The 17,269-nt window shown below is 38.0% G+C and overlaps 1 protein-coding gene across 2 annotated transcripts in view; it reads right to left on the bottom strand.

Annotated features, from left to right (window-relative positions):
* Positions 1–1,716: 1,716 nt before the first annotated feature.
* The window catches only part of LOC107725076 (beta-1,4-galactosyltransferase 5-like), a 28,061-nt gene continuing 12,508 nt past the window's right edge, over positions 1,717–17,269 (bottom strand). The window contains exons 2-9 of one of the 2 annotated variants that reach the window (XM_016534220.1): positions 8,536–8,655; positions 7,880–7,993; positions 7,312–7,439; positions 6,023–6,139; positions 5,527–5,714; positions 5,322–5,444; positions 3,739–3,840; positions 1,717–2,832 (exon numbers count right to left, since the gene is read on the bottom strand). In XM_016534220.1, coding sequence (XP_016389706.1) covers positions 2,685–2,832; positions 3,739–3,840; positions 5,322–5,444; positions 5,527–5,714; positions 6,023–6,139; positions 7,312–7,439; positions 7,880–7,993; positions 8,536–8,655 — 1,040 coding nt within the window. In that variant the 3' untranslated portion in view covers positions 1,717–2,684. The remainder of the gene's footprint in view (positions 2,833–3,738; positions 3,841–5,321; positions 5,445–5,526; positions 5,715–6,022; positions 6,140–7,311; positions 7,440–7,879; positions 7,994–8,535; positions 8,656–17,269) is intronic. The other variant, XM_016534229.1, reaches the window with a different exon arrangement.

Below are 17,269 nucleotides of genomic sequence, written 5' to 3'. Positions count from 1 at the left end.
CTCAAAATAATCACAATTACAGTAAAACAAGATAGAAATATGTAAAAATGAACTAAAACTAATTAAAAAAAACAAATATGTTCATAAAAGAATGAATAAATACGAGGGCCAGCCTCTCCGATATGAAGAATGCACACGAACAGGCTCACAAATACGCATTACGAAACCCCTAAGATCTGTAAACGACATAAACGCGTGTAATGAGAATGTGCTATTACGGTGAGAGTGAAAGCAAAGGGCCTCATTTATGATTCATAAATGACTGACGTGGACATTGTATCTCAGGATATTATAAAACCGAACCAATTTCAGTGCAAGTTGTTCATAAATATCAATGCGTCGAATTGCGCAAGAATGTTTTTATGAATGATGATGCAGAAATTCAGTCTGCTTTCACGAATGTCACGTCATATTTCTTGAACGACTTGCAAGTGTTTCTACACATTTCTTGAATGGAAGTTGTTGAATGCAGTTTCATGAATGAGGCCCAAAGTGTGTTTGGTCTAATAGAGTTGCACAGTCTGTTTGTCCAAATTCAGTTCAGGAGGCAACAACACTCAAAATTAAAAAAATGTCAAATATTGGCTCTAGTAAATCTTTATAGCTGAACTGAGTTTTCTAACCCACTCGCATGAGGTGAGGTGACTACACACGCAGTGAGGCAACAGCATACTGCTCAGAATGCAAAGCATGTTGATTTGACTGTGAAGGGCAGTGCATGGGAAACACTTCTCTACACAACGTAAGCATGAACTGATGGAAAAACACTTCTGTTAGCACAAACAACAGAATGCTCGTTTGACAGACAATCCAGTGGTTTAAATGACCAGCAGACCCACATAAATATGACGAATCCTAAAACTAACAAGTCAGCTGTTCCTAATCTAGTTCCAATGACACATATTCCAGTGTTGGAGCAAAAATGCGTGACCTTTCAGTCCGAGGCGCATTTTGCTGGCATTGCAGTGGTTTGTATACGGCTCTTAGAACTCGTTTTGTGGCTTCTAGTCCACATCTATTAGGTCTGATATGCTGGTGTACTCCCAAGATTTGAGGAAACTCACTTTTAGCAGATAAACCGATCCAAATTACAGTAAAAATCTAAATATCTCTTCAGGGAAAACGGCCCGTAAATATAGATGACTTATGTCGCTTTTCCACTGCGTGGTACGACTCGGCTCGGCACGGCACGGTTCGGTTTGCGTTTCCTCTGCAGTTCAGTACCGCTTTAGAGTGGGCGGGATTATTCACATGTCGTTATAGTTGCGCCGCCTCTACTGCCACGGCTCCTAAAAAAAAATGTTTAATTCCGTGTCGCCCATCAAGCTCTCGCTGGATCCGCTCCTCTGCTATCAACGAGAGGAACGTCTGTTCTTCCGCAACAGACAACAAAACGTTTTGGTTGTTAAAAAAAGGTGCGCTCGTTCAAAACAGTTGCGTTCGATCCTTCGCTGGCTGTGCTGATTTAAATCTAGCGGTTCTTTTGTGTTTGTGTCGCAAGTTCAGTGACGCAGGTAGTGACGATTCTCTCCGGCCAATCCGTGATCAGCAGAGTTTACACATCACGTTTTGGTAACGGTACGGTTCACTTGGAACCTCAACCGAGGTGTTATGAAAAAAAGTACCAGGTACCAGGTACGGTCCCCGGTGGAAACCCCCCCAAAAGTGAACCATACCGAGCCGTACCGTGCCGTACCATGCAGTGGAAAAGCGCCATAATCTTGCACTTCTGTGCCATTTTAATTTAATTTAATTTAATTTAATTGAATGTCCACCACTCAATACCGCTTGCCTCTGACTAGAAATGACAAGTAGCAAATCATAAACTAAAAGCTACTGGCCATTTAAAAAAGGTACAAGCCCTTTGATATGCCCCAACGCCCTGTTTTATTGGAAAATACATGAACACAGGAAAGGACGCTGTGCTTTTCAAGCCATTTCATGGGGTCATTCTAATGTCGAGAAATCTCTTTGTGATGAATACGTCTAAAAACTGTGCTGCGGTAGATGAGCACGTTTGTATTGTACAGCTAAAATGATTAAATGTATTAATTTCCATGTTTCATGAGCGAATACTCCCACTTAAAGCCGTGATGTTAGTAGCATCTACTGTAAGTATCAGTGCATGCTTATTTATTGTACATCTAATAAATCTCTTTAATAAATCTGCATTTATTAGTTTATATTCTAATGCACAGAACCAGCTGTGCTTGTTTCTGGCAGAGAAAAGGGCATATCCCTCAACTCCTACAATGGCTATTCTGAAGTCGTTTAGCATAATTGTCATTAACTTGTTCAATAGCTTTTCTCATTCATGCTGTAAACATGCGACTTCCCCCCCAGGCGAAGTCTGATTAGAAGACACACCACATGTCGGATCTGACTGGTCCGACGAGAGTAAACCAGCAGTTGGGGTTTTGGATTCAAGAACTGATCCATTCACATGATAGACAGACAGTTGATGAGTAACAAAGGAAAATAAACACAAATCTGGTAAAATTAGCTTAAAAAATTAAGTAGAAAAAAAAAACTATATATAAAAATGAAAGAAAAAAGAAAAAAAAATGCACTGAGTATTAAAAGATTTGTGAAATCCCCTCCCCTTCCTAAAAAACAAAAAAAAATTATAAAAATGGTGGTGTAGCATGTGGCGTGGGTCTCTCTTGCCCGTCCCTTGTGTGATGTCAGTAATCGGCGACAGGGGCCAGCTCTCGACTGAGCGTCAATGACACATTAGTGTACAGACTCTTCCGGGACACTGGAGGGGAGTAATTCAAGTTATTCAGGCCGTCCAGGCTCTGTCTCTCCTTGGATCTACGGAGCAACTTGTATCTGAAAAACAAAAGGAGAAAATGTGTTTTCAGCAACCTGTCAAAAACTTGTTTGGCCTTGCCTTTCATCCCGTTAATGAAACACAAGCAGAACAAATTGTAATGTACTGGACTTTATTCATGAAACATGAGCAGAATGAATGTCCGTAAAACTACTGGGCCTCATTCATAAAACCATATTTGGTCACACTTTAGTTTGGCATCCAACTATTAACTATGACTTTTGCTTCAGTAAACTCCTAATTTGCTTATTATTAATAGTGAGGTAGTTGTTAAGTTTAGGTAAGGGGTGGATTAAGGGATCTAGTATATGCTCATACAGAATAAGACATTAAAATGTGCTTTATAAGTACTATTAAACAGACAATATGCTAGTAATATGCATGCTAATAAGCAACTAGTTAACAGTGAGAACTGGCCCCTAAAATAAAGTGTTACCCAAAATGTATGTAAATATGATTTTACAAACAGTTTACATTTATTTTTTTGGTGCTTGTATGTTGAATGATCTGATCGCGTGTAAACTGTTGCTTTCGTCAATGAAACAATTTATGCAAGAATGGTTTTAATTTTAATTTACTCCGACATTCTTATTTTACGTTCATTTAGTTCAATAATTTACACAAGAATGGATTTAGGAATGATAAACTATATAGATAATCTGTTCTGCTCGTGTTTCATGAATAAGGCGTAATCTTACGAAAGATCGGGCCTTTTCCATTAAATTCAATTCAATTCAATGCAACAATTGACATAATAATTGTTTATGTAAGAACCGTTGCATTCTAGTACCCAACAATTCATACGACGTCACCAAAGTGTGCACTTGGAGGATGACTGCATGTGCTCAGGATGTCGTCTGAAATATGGCAAAAGAAATATTTCGAAAGGGCTGTTCTCATCTTACCGGCCCAGAAACTGGACTTCCCCGCGGTGGTGGTGTGGTATAGACATGTAACGACCAATGTCTCCGTGAGGCCGACTCACTTTGTAGCCAGCAAACAGAACCCTGGAAAAACACATGTAAGTGTCAACTATGTTCCAAGTCACTGCAAGAAGTGAAGGACTATTTACAATATTTACTAAATTAACTATTTACGATGCAAACTATACTGTATCGATGCAACATCATGCAGAAGCAATAGTTTTTGGTTACAGATGCCGAAATTCACTATTCACAGTCACCCACGATGAATTTACTCTATGTACGGATGTGTTTCATAATAGGTGGCTTACCCAAGGCTGTAGTACACGGAGTACTGTGGTATTTGGCTGCCGTTACGAAAAATAAGTTTATTCTACAGGGTTGTTAGTATACTTCAGTATACTTCTTAAAACAAAAACAAAAATACTTTTAGTCTTCTTTTTATGACAAATACTTAGCGAATTTATACTTATGTGTACTTGGCTTGTATACTGACAAGTAATCAGAACAATATATTTGGCCTATACTTCTACTTAAAGGGGTCATATGATGCGATTTCAATTTTTCCTTTCTCTTTGGAGTGTTACAAGCTCTTGGTGCATAAAGAAGATCTGTAAAGTTGCAAAGACTAAAGCCTCAAATCCAAAGAGATCCGATTAGTTTTGTAAAAATCGACGCGTTTCAGAAAGACGGGGCATAGAGGAGAAACAATAATGTACAGTATGTGGAAAATAATGTGCTTTTTTAACCTTAAACCGCATAAACACATTTCATTACACCAAATACACAAAATAATGTTCTTTTTAGCAGCATCATATGACCCCTTTAATCTTTTGATCTTTTCATATTCCAAGCTTACTTAGCTTGTAGTTTTGTTTACTCTTTTGACAGAGTAACCTATGTGTCACACATACTGGTGTACTCCAGCATATGTTTTACATACTATCTCATAAACTTGTTCAAGTTTATAGTAATAAGTCAGCTTTTGGTTGGAATAATTGAATAGTATGTTGGTGGAACCGAACCTGATCTTTTTTTTTTTTTTGTACAGACAGATCTTCATTTAGCTGATTTTACTGACAATTCTTCTATGGTGTGAATAAACTATAAGTATGATGTTGGGATGATACAAATATACTAGCAGAACATTGATTTTAGTATACTTACTATATGATAATATACTTGAACTTTACTTAATAAAATTAACTTAAAATGTACTTCTTTTTAAGAGTAATGGTAGCACTCATGAAGCACTCCATGTAAAATAAAATTAAGCTTTGCAAATCATGTTTTTCAAAAGTACAATTTTTTTTTTTTTGGCGTAATCCATCTTAATTGAGGGGAAATTACTGAGCGCACCTTTAACGTCCATTGGCAATCATTCCTTTTATAGTACATATTAAACATTTAGTGGGATCCAGATGGTCCAGTCCAGGAAGCATTACTATCATCTTTTACAGTAAACTGGCAGCTAGACCACTTTTGTGGGAGTGACTCTTTTGAAAAGACATGAGATCATTGCGTTGCAAAATCCTGTTAACAGTTTCAGAATTTCAACTTCGTACCTGTTCCAAAGGTCGTCGTCTTCCCCTCCCCAGCCCCAGAATGCATTGGGAAAGCCATTTATCTTCCTGAACTGCTCCACGGTGAGCCCACTCACACCACCAAAGAACTCCTCATACGGAAGCCTGCATGTTCAGAGAGATCCGAATCTTTATTCACAACCAAACATCATACATACAGAGAAAGCAGTGTGTTATGAAAACGTACATGTAAGAGTACTTGTTGAGTTTGACTGCAAAGTGTCTTGGCATTTCACCACATCCATAGTAGTTGCGGTCATTTTCCAGAATGTGGTCAACATCGTGAAATATTACACAATCCCAGTTCAAGTCCTTCATGGCCTCTTTGAAACCGACATTAAACAGCATGGCACGATTGAACGGTTCATTTCCTGCCTGTGGACACACACAAACATTCAACTTTCTTTCCTTTATCTTTACTCTCCCCACTACTTAAAAAAAAATATATTTTTTAAATCGTTTGTAAAAGAAATCTTATGTTCGGCTGTGTTTCAATGGGACAATTTAGAATAGCTTGACAAATGGTGTGACAGTCCAAATATTATGGGTCAGAATAGCGTAACCTACTACCATACTACACAAACAGTTTTTGCACTATATAAATTTGTACAGTTGCTGTAAAAAGAATTTGGATACTTGAGCCACACAAGGTTATACAGTGTGACAACTTTCCTTTTCCTGACCTGTTCAATGACATAGAAGCCGAACTGCAGTCTCTGCCTCTGCAGTGCTGGGATCAGATGTCGGAAAAGTATGGGAAGGTGCTCATGGCGATTACGGAAAGGAACCAAGATGGCCACCTAAAACACATGAAATAGCAAAATGACTGCAAAAATGAGGAAATATCAGTTCTCAGTGTCAAAGATGCCCACATTTCTATTACTGCTACAGACATTCAAATATTTAAGATGTATTTGTATGTGTGTGTGTCAGGGCTGGGTGATAAATATTGAATATTTAAAGATGGATATATACAGTGGGTACGGATTTTTTTTTTTTTTTTTATTATAACCACCATTGTAAATATCTTCATGATTTTAGCACACTTTTTATTAGATGTTTTTTAAAGGTTGTCCCAATGTTGTATCTTATTTAAAATTCACAAATGCAAAAAAAAAATAATAAAAATAAAAAATACTTATAAGAGTTTAATTCATTTCCATGCAATTGTCATTTTGGTTACACTTTATTTCGATAGTCCACTTTAGACATTCTACTAACTATAAGTAACTTTGTAACTACATGTCAACTACATGTCAACTAATTCTCATTAATTTGCAACTACATGTCTACTAACTCTCAGAGTAGACTGTTAGGGTAGGTTTAGGGTTAGTAGAATAAGTTGACAAAGAAAGTGTTAGAAGATATTAAGCAGACAGTCTACTAATACTCTACTAACTGCTAGTTGACATGTAGTTGCAAAGTTACTTACTGTTAATAGAATGTCTAAAGTGGACTATCGAAATAAAGTGTTACCGTCATTTTATCCATTTCAATTGTTTCCTAAGTCTGATTCAATGACTAAACGGTTTCATCACAATTTTACTGTCCCATATGTGCTTTAAATTGCCTTAGAAAAGAGATTTTGTGTGATGTGTAGCAATATGTGTATTACTATACTGAAGAATATACTATTTCATAAAAAAAAATATTCTTCTGCTTCTTGCATAAAACATTTCAATTTCGAAACAATTGTTTTCAACAGAAGCATTTTACATCCAAATGAAAACTTTTATGAATACTGGGTCCCAGTGTATATAGCTACACAAAGAGAAGCAAATGACAAGCGTTTAAAAAATAACAGACTTTACAGGGAGCCTCGACTCATCTTGCAACAGAGCCTTTTCTACCCCTCAGACCACAACCACAAAACACACACACACACACACACACACACACAGAAACAGGTAAGAGATAGCAGGGTTTTTTTATTTTCAACGTCTGACAGCAGCAGCAAGTACAAGTGACTAACCTTCCAGCGTGGGAGACAGTCGTGCGGTTTCCAGTGGCCCCCGCGTGACAGACTTGGATCTGCCTTCTTGAGAAATTTCTCCACCTCCTCTAGAGCGATCTCACTCATGTTCACCTTCAGCTGGCCCTCTGACAGACAGCAAGAGAGAACACGCATATTGTAATAACTGCTGTTAATCATACCAGCGTTTATGTGAGCTTTGTGAGCACATTCATTGTAATTACAGCTAGCGACACCAGAAACAAAGCTGTACAAGCTCTATTCCAAAACCACTTTCAAATACTTCAAGTGCGTTTAGTTTTTATCTGGTAGCCATGTAATATTTATTGTCTGTTCATTGATGTGAAATAACCCCCTTCAGGGTGACATAGGATGGATGATTTTCTGGTTCTGTTAATGGTTCTTCAACGGCTGCATTCTTTCATCAACAAATGCAAAGTGCAACCGGAGGATTCTCATTAATGAAATGACTCTTATCAGCTTTAACAACTCACTCACTGACGGAAATGACCTTCTGAAGCGTGCTTCCCCAAGAGTACCGAAAGAAACATTACGTTTCTGCACTTACTCATGGAGGGCAGTTTCTCCGGGCAGACCTGATCAGGCATGTATGTGAAGCCCTCTGGGAGGTAAGGAGTGGTGGGAACATCTGTCTCACTTAAGTTAAACTCATATGTATAGTCTAGAAAATAAGAGAATCAAACATTCACACAGTAAAACATGACAGACACCCCAACTGTCTTCCCAAGACTCAGCAGTTCTTTTCTGCCCATTGGTTTTTATTATATATATGTATATATATATATGTATCCTAAATCCCACCCTGGACTTTGCAGAGGTACAGATGTTTGGGGGTTTGGCCATGAAAACTCCCTCTTTTGGTTTTGTTATAGTTATACGTTTACAAGTGTACATTCAACAACACAATACAAACATGTTTTTTTATACATTTTATTAAACATTTTCATTGAATCGGTGTTGCAAAGTATGTTAAAGTTGAACACTGGCTTAAATTTTAACCTTGTTTTATGAATGAAAAACATTATTTGCTAAAGTGTCTTCCAACAAAACTGCTTGTTTTGGTGGGTCTCAGACGGATATAATGCCTTCATTTCCTGAGGATATGTCATTGCTGCTGACGGGATGTTCTATAGGAAGCGAGATAAGTGGTCTGTTCTCTGCTCTTCATAACAATGATGAGAATATATCAGGAGTATTTCGTACCTGTGCCGGTGGTGTTGTAGGCACTGCGGACCATCTGCTCAAGAACCTGAGCTCCCATATTCCTCACATTCTCACGGATCTGGATTCCACGGGCCTGAACCATGAACAGGTACTCATTAACTGGGAGAGAAAAACAGAGAGCTATTATCCTCAGAATAACTGCATACATACTGACACGACACATAATGATTATGGCCGTCTGCCGCTGGTGTGAGACTGTAACATTGGTGCAGTTTTCTAAAGGACAGTTTTTATAAAGCACGGTTTTTCAGCTGAAAAAAACAAACAAGAAGCATATTTCACACAAAAAACCCCCCCGCCATTCCTGTTCTTTCTTATGTAGATGTTAAGAAGGATGTTCATGCTACACTTCTGCATATAATGAAAGTGAACGGTGACTAGATGCTATTAAAAAAAAAATCAATTCAATGTTTGACACTGTCAATTCCTAAACCCTGGATTAACTTTCTTAGCTTCCTACATTTATTTGGTTATAATAAAGAGTCAGAGAAAGAGAAATATTCATTTCGATCCTGTTGCTACCTTGGTGAGCCAACTGCAGTCACAATACTGTACAATATATAATCATGATGGACACATATGGCCATTCTTTTTACACGTGCTGCAAAATGCAACAACTGTAGAGCTGAACAAATCTGTTAGCATAGTGGTGTTGGTTGGGTGAGAATCCCTGTGTTCAATAGATTTCACACACTTTAACATGCTGTAAAAGAACAACCTTATTTTCAGGCATTAATGTTTAATTTTTGCACCAACAAGATAAAATGTGTGCCAGCATACAGAGCTGGACTGCGTCTGTGTGTGTGTGTGTGTGTCTGTGTGTGTGTGTGTGTGTGTGTGTGTACATGTTTTTCTACACTGGTGAGGACTTAAATCTGAATACACACCAACTCATGGGGACTTTTGTCACTGTGGGGACCTAAATTGAGGTCTCCATGGGTACAGACGCTTATAAATCATACCGAATGAGTTTCTTTGATTTTTGATTGTAAAAATGCACAAAGTTTCATGTGAGAGGTAGGTTTAGGTGTTACACACACACACACACACACATATATGTTGAACGATGTAGTAAAAGAAGCAGGAGTCATTTAAAAAGATCAAACTTGTGACTTTCTTTCTAGAAGGTAACTGTGTTTGTTAGTGCCTTCTTTTCAAAGCACAACAGCACACTAAGCTTTTAGATTAACATATCATGACCTGTAAACAGTATTGAGCATCAATAAGCTTTTCATTAAGACCAGTTTATAGCACTAAAGCAACAATAAACATCTCCATAAATCTTTATGATTCTGACTGCCTCATCTCATATCTCACGTATCCTGAATCCTGATGACCTCCACCCAGTTTCTTGTCCTAACATTTGTGTAATGTGATATAATTACATTCATGTAAGCATTGTGAGAACATGTTTGACTTATATCAGCACACAATGTAAGTACATAGTTGTTAAGGCCACTTAATATAAAGTGGGTCCCACTTTAGTGGTTTTTACCGCTCACGCATTAATTTATCGTCATATGAACCATCTGATGTGCTCTCAGCAGTATGCCAGCATTTCAGACTCTGCAGACAACCATAAAGTGCCTTGTGACTTCAGTAAGCTGTGATCACATGATCATGCTGCCGCTGCTGGTTGAAAAACTTTAAAAAATGAGCCGGCTCAGACTAATTATGGATCTGATGGTCTATTATGGAAAAAATGCTCAGATACCACCATTCAAAATTTTGGGGTCAATAAGATTTTTTAATTTCTCATAAGTCTAATATTTTCACTAAGGCTGCATTTATTTGATCAAAAATACAGTAAAAACAGCAATATTGTGAAATATTATTACAATTGAAAATAACTGATTTCTATTTTAATTTATTGCAAAATGTAATTTGTTTCTGTGATGGCAAAGCTGCATTTTCAGCATCATTACTCCAGTCTTTAGTGAACAGATTCTTATGATTCATCTAAAATCATCTTATTGACCACAAACTTTTAAGCAGTCGTGCACATATGAAAAATATAAAACACAGAGACATATGCTAGCAATGACCTGATCTGAAGTGTGCACCAGATCACATGTAGTCATGGGTTACTCATAAGGCATCTGTGCAGCCCACCCGTGCACATACTACACAATTATATATATATAAAAAATACTAAAATAACACTGCTTGACTCTTAGGCGACAAAACGACCTCACAGCCCAGAGAATGATGTCCCTCCCACGAAACGAGGGTGTGGTGGTGATGATGATGATGATGAAGATGAAGATGATGATGATGATGAAGATGTATCCGCGGCCTGAACATCTGAAACAGATATGAGAGATATGAAAGTTCTGAACAGAGGCTGTTATACTGTCAGTGTCTCTTTATATCTGCAGATAAACCCCTTATAGAGTTTCTGTGCATTTGAAACTAGAAGAAATCCGATTCAATTAACCAGCGCAGAATCCGCTTTACACGCGCTCATTCACATCCTCACAATCATACGACAAAACTATTATCATACAGCGCGGAGATATGACTCAAAAATCCCTCTCCAGCTGACACACAACGGGGGAAACTATATAAAACACTACAGATGATAAGCACAGAGCGATCACAGCAGAGAACCGGAAGACAAGCGATAAACAAACGAAAATACGTCTATATTAAAGAACATTTTAAATCGATGAAATTCAATTATTCTCAATAGTTTTTCTAAGAAGAGGTAAAACCACAATAAAAAACAACAAAAGGGACACATATTTTCATTAATTTAATTACAAGATAAGTGTGCACATTCTTTCAACAATCATTTCCAAGTATAGTTTAGCCTACATATTAATATTTCTCATTAGCAACTGCAAAACAAATGCACTCCAAATTATGACCTATAATTTCCAATCACAGTTTAGCCTACATATTGATATTTCTAATTAATAAACGCAGAACTAATGTATTACGGAAAATGTCGTGTCCGTACATTGTGTGATTGAACTCGAGGTCTAAAGTAAATATAAAAATCACAAAAGACACAGATGATTTATTAAAAACAAACGGTGATTTTAATACAGAGAGTCCCGGAGAGAGAGGCTGGATATTTGTGGGATTTAAGGAACACTGGGTCCTTTTGTTTCTTTAATCCCGTTTGGACGCGCACACACACACACACACACACACACACACACTCCAATTCCTCAATAACAACACTCACATGACCAGTGAGATCGATTAGCATATGCTGGTGTGTCTTCAAAGTAATGTGGTTTATCATATCCCAGTTCACACACAAAAAAAAACAGCAAGCTTGTGTTCATATCCATGTTAGTAGTTTACATTCACACCCAGTTTTCTTTAAATAGGATAATTTTATTTCTATAAACCAATCCTAACTCTCTCACACACACACACTGCATGCTTGCTTAAGGTGGTTTTATACATTCCAATTATTCCTGTGTATGTGTGTTTGCTTTTAGGGTAGAGCTGTGTGTGTGCTTGTCTTGAGTTACGATCAAAGATTAGAAGTTATTCTTTTTTCAGGTTTTTAATGTGTATCCGTATGTATGCTGACTTAACCATATTTTGGTGGCAAATATGTTCCCTGAAATTAGTTAAATCTGACGAAACCTCCCTTTGGGGACATCCTCATTAGCAAAAACGGTCTAAAAAATTAAGCAAATAAAGATTTTTAAAACTGTTGAAATGCATAAAGTATTTATAACTAGCTGTATAGAAAAACAATACAAGTCTATGGAATGTTTCCATTTGATAGCTAACATATGTGTTTGTACAGGAAGATGTTTTCTGAATCATGTTCTGTTAATCATGTTAGGAAGACAACATCTCTTCCTGCTCTATTTTTTGTAGTTCTCATGCCTTCAAAACCACATGTGCTATTGTTCATTAAGTGTTTATACAGTGCCTGCAAAGCCAGTATTGTATTGAAATGTTGACTCCATTCAGACTTTGCAGTCTTAGATGTGCTATTCATTATTGGTTGTTATAAACCGTTTCAAGCTATACTTTCTAAGATGTTTAGTATTAAAGCAATTTAATATTTGCTTAGAGAATTCTATATGAATCAAAATAATTTCATTTCACTTCCAAATCATCAGTTAAAGTGCCCTATTATGGATTTTTGAAAATGACTGGATTTTTGAAAATGACCTGTCATGCAGTGAGTAATGTAGCTGAATGTGAAAGTAAACGGTCTGCAAAGCTGAAAGTACATCATAAATAAAGTTATTGTGTCTCAAAAGAAAGAGTCGACTCTGAACCGCTGAATCGAGTAGTTTTAAATTCAAATCCCATTCCGCGAATTTCACACATCACAAATTCTTACATTTGCATAATGCCTGCCTACGTTCTGCTTGGACATCCTGTGAAAACAAACATCAAAAGGTGTAGCTTGTTCGTGTAGATAACGTAATGTCGAGAAGACGCTGTCCTCTGCGCTCTGAAAGTGAATTTGGTTTATTTTCATATACAATGTCTGTTGTACTTGGAGTCATGATAAAGGATGGAGTAATACATTGCTTTACAAACTGCAGTGCTTTATCAGTACTCTATGTCTGTGTTCGGCTAACACATATACCATTATTGTTTGGGTCTTCACTACCAAGTCCGGTTCGCTAACATAAGTGTAAAACAATTGATTCTTTCTTTTTAGAACAGAGTGGAGCACTATTATTATTATAATAGGGTGTATTATTGATAAGCCATATTCCAGTACTGGTGATGGGTGTTCCGTTTGTGACATGCGCTGTACGCAGTAGACCAATCACAACAGACTGGGTCATCGGACCAATCAGAGCAGAGCAGCCTCATGCAACGGAGGGGTTTGGAAAGATGAATCTTCTAACGAATCGTTTGAGAGTCGTTGAGAAATAACGTCAAATTAAATGCATATTATAAGAAAATTTGACCTTGCATGTAAACCTGTTGTTGGGGACTCCCAAAACCAAATTATGAACCTTTCAAATAGCTTAATAGGAGCACTTTAAATTTTCATTACATTACATGAAACCTGGATCTTTTACATGCGCACTGCTTATTTCTTTGTTAAACATTCTTTTATTGGAAGTAAACGTAACCTGTTTTGTACATGATTTATGTCTTTTTTTTTTTTTTTGACTGAAACTGAAAAAAAGTGAATTTCTAGTTATAGTTTAATTATATTTTATGCTTTAAATTGAATTGAATTTGTGTCATTAGCTTAGCAACATGCTTACTTTTTTTGCAAATCTAAGATACTCTCTTTTATGGAAAAAAAGAAAACAGATTCATTATTAGAGGACATCACTTTGAAACAGTTTACATTATCAAACATTATCGAAAGTATTTCACTGGTTTATCTACTTTCTTTGCAGCCAAAGGGAAATGTAGGTTAGTCAGCTAGCTCTGTACTTGTTTTTCATTGTGTTAAAGGACACTAGACACAGATCACATGTGTGTGTGTGAGTTTGATAGTTTTCTTCCAGGCACAGGAATCTAACCAGACAACTGTAAAACCTGTCATTTCAACATATCTGTGACTTTCTCTCTTGTGTGTGTGCATGTGACAATTCAACTGAGACAAAGTAGCAAACTTACGTCTGTCCTCTATAATTTCCCAAGCATGTAAACCTCTGACACACACAGACATATTGAAGTTCCTTATCTGTATCTCTTCCTCTTATGTTTGATATTGTCCACCCCACCAAACTAAGGTCTTCACACAGCTGCACTTTTACTTTACAAGGTTTTTTTTTTTTTTTTTGCACATTCACAATGCAAAATTTCACCCAGTCTAAACTATTGAGGACGCTAATCTTCAAGATTAATACGTCATAAGATCATCTGTCCACATTGACATATTAACACTAATTCAGTATTCAGAAACTTGTCCTACACGAATAAAGTTGAAGTATTGAGAATACCATTGAATGTGTGTTTTCTTGCTTCCCGGCCGTATACACTTTAAGGAACTGAGAACTTCAAGGCGGCAAAGAGATATCGAGGGACCAATTGTTAATTTCTAACAACAGCTCATTTACATTTACAAATATTAGGGGTGCAGTAGGAAACAAGAGTTATGTGAAAGGGCAAGATTTTCATTGACATATGAATTACTTTTGGCCTGCTAAACCCCAAATAAAAGGATAAATGCAATAACAAAATTAGTGTCCTTTTTCTGTGGCATACTGTACACAGTGTAGATGTTCTCAGATGGATACAACTGGACAGTAAAACCTGATTTCTGCTGCTTTATTATGACACGACAGGCATGTGACACTGGCTGCCATGATGGCAATATTAGCAATATCAACAATATCAATATCCCCACTGCTGTAACAACACGACAAAGGTCTCATCTGCTTGGCAAGATACTGTGTTTAATTAGTCTTGCGCCCCTCCACGCTACCATCTGTGATGCAAATAACTCACCTAGTGTTGAGCAGACACTACAAGAGGGAAAAACATGTCAAAGCAAGAAATAGCAAAGCAGAAGAACGCTATTCCTGCATCAAGTGTTCAAAAACAAGCATGCAGTGAGCAAATGTAAGAGTCAAAACTAGATTTGTATCCTAAATCCCAGGATAATTTGATCAAGACAGAAAAACCAACACACTCTCATAACACGTCACAGCTATTTTACATTTTGATGAATTAGTGGCAAATTTGTACGATTTCATTTGTACATACTGCACCCCTCTGTGGGTTAGGTTTACAGGTGGACATTCATGTTTAGTTTTAGTTCATGTGAATCAAATCTTACAGGTTGAATTATACACAATAAAACAGGTTATTGCATTGGCTGATGTATTTCCTTGTCATTTTCCTGACATGGCACAGTAAACATCACACAGTTTATAGCTATACTGCAGGATGTAATCTTTTCTGTTTATTTAAGCAGAGTAAGCCATTTCAGTTTGCTAGCTGGACAAAGCAGGGCACCAGAGCGTTACCCTCTGGTTATTTTTAGAAATGTTCATTTGAAAATGTTACTAAAAGGGATCCGGTCCAGAATTATTTAAAAAAAGGCAACTTCTGGTTGGAATATGCGACGTTTGGATCAGACGCACAGACTTACCCTGTATGACCAGAGTTTCCTCATTTCTGAATGCAACAGTGGCAGTCAAATAAGAGTAATGTTGCATGTCGTTGCAGGTAAACACCCACACAGGTGCACTGCAGTCATAAACTACACCTCGTCTGTTGTGTAGTTTTGTACACTGTAGGCTTGTTGTGTAATTTTCAGAGAAAAACCTCCTGATTTCAACATACAATGAACTATTCATATGAGTTTGTACAATCTCATTTGTGCGTTTCCATATGATATGGTTATGCTCCAGTGACAGTTCTGTTTAATGCCAAGCATACACCGTGCAATTTTCATCAGATTTTGTTGTACGACTCTTTTTTGAGTTGGACCAAATTTCAAGTCTGTGTGGCCATAAACAATTGCTCTCTCCTTATCCTTCCTGACTGATTTGTCTCTACTTTTGTGTTTTGTTAGGGTCTTTCTCACTAATTATACTATGAAGTAGTACCTGCAACCCAATCATGTGGCACAGGTAGTCCAGCTCCAGGATGGCACATCCATATGTGCCGCCACAAGGAGGTTTGGTGTGTCTCCCAACACAGTCTCAAGAGCATGGATGAGATACCGGGAGACGGGAGATAGGCAACAACCCAGCAGCAGGACCAGTATCTGCTCCTTTGTGCAAGGAGGAACACTGCCAGAGCCCAGCAAATGAGCTCCAGCAGGCTACTGGTATGCATGTTTCTGACCAAACTGTCAGAAGTCCATGAGGGGCTGATGTCCTGTAGTGGGACCTGTGCCCACGGCCAAGCACTGTGCAGCTCAATTTGCATTAGCCAGAGAACACCAGAATTGGCAAGTCTGCCACTGGCGCCCCGTTCTCTTCACGGATGCGAGCAGGATCACACTGGGCACACGTGACAGACGTGAAAGAGTCTGGAGATGCCATGGGGAACATTATGCTGCCTTCAACATCATCCAGCATGACCGTTTTGGCATTGGGTCAGTGATGGGCTGGGGAGGAATATCCTTGGAGGGTCCATATTCTAGCCAACAGTACCCTTACTGCTGTTAAATACAGGGATGAAATCCTCAGAGCCATTGTCAGATCTTATGCAGTGGGCCCAGGGTTTCTCCTGGTGAAGACAATGCCTAGTCTCACGTGGCCAGAGTGTGTAGGCATTTTCTGGATGATGAAGGCATTGATGCCATTGACTGGCCCTCACATTCCCTAGACCTAAATCCAATTGAGAACCTCTGGGACTTTATGTATCGGAGCATCCAAAGCCTCCAAGCAACACCACAGACTGTCTAGGACAGGGGTGCCCAAACTCGGTCCTGGAGGGCCGGTGTCCTGAAGAGTTTAGCTCCTACCCCAATCAGACACACCTGAACCAGCTAATCAAGCTCTTACTAGACATACTAGAAATTTCGCGGCAGGTGTGTTGAGGCAAGTTTGGATCTAAACTCTGCAGGACACTGGCCCTCCAGGACCGAGTTTGGGCACCCCTGGTCTAGGAGCTCACTGATGCCCTGATCCAGGTCTGTAAGGAGATCCCCCCAGGGTACTTATGTATATAAGTAAAGATTTTCAACTTGAATATTTCATTCATTGAGATCCAATGTGTATCGAAGTGTTCCCTTAATTTTTAGAGCAGTATACACACACACAAACACACACACACATACATACATACATACTGTACATAT

The sequence above is a fragment of the Sinocyclocheilus rhinocerous genome, unplaced genomic scaffold (assembly GCF_001515625.1).
Source record: "Sinocyclocheilus rhinocerous isolate Xijiao unplaced genomic scaffold, SAMN03320098_v1.1 scaffold2268, whole genome shotgun sequence".
In the NCBI taxonomy this organism is placed as follows: domain Eukaryota; kingdom Metazoa; phylum Chordata; class Actinopteri; order Cypriniformes; family Cyprinidae; genus Sinocyclocheilus; species Sinocyclocheilus rhinocerous.
Note: the sequence above shows the minus strand (reverse complement) of the source record. Positions and strands in the feature narration are given on the sequence as shown.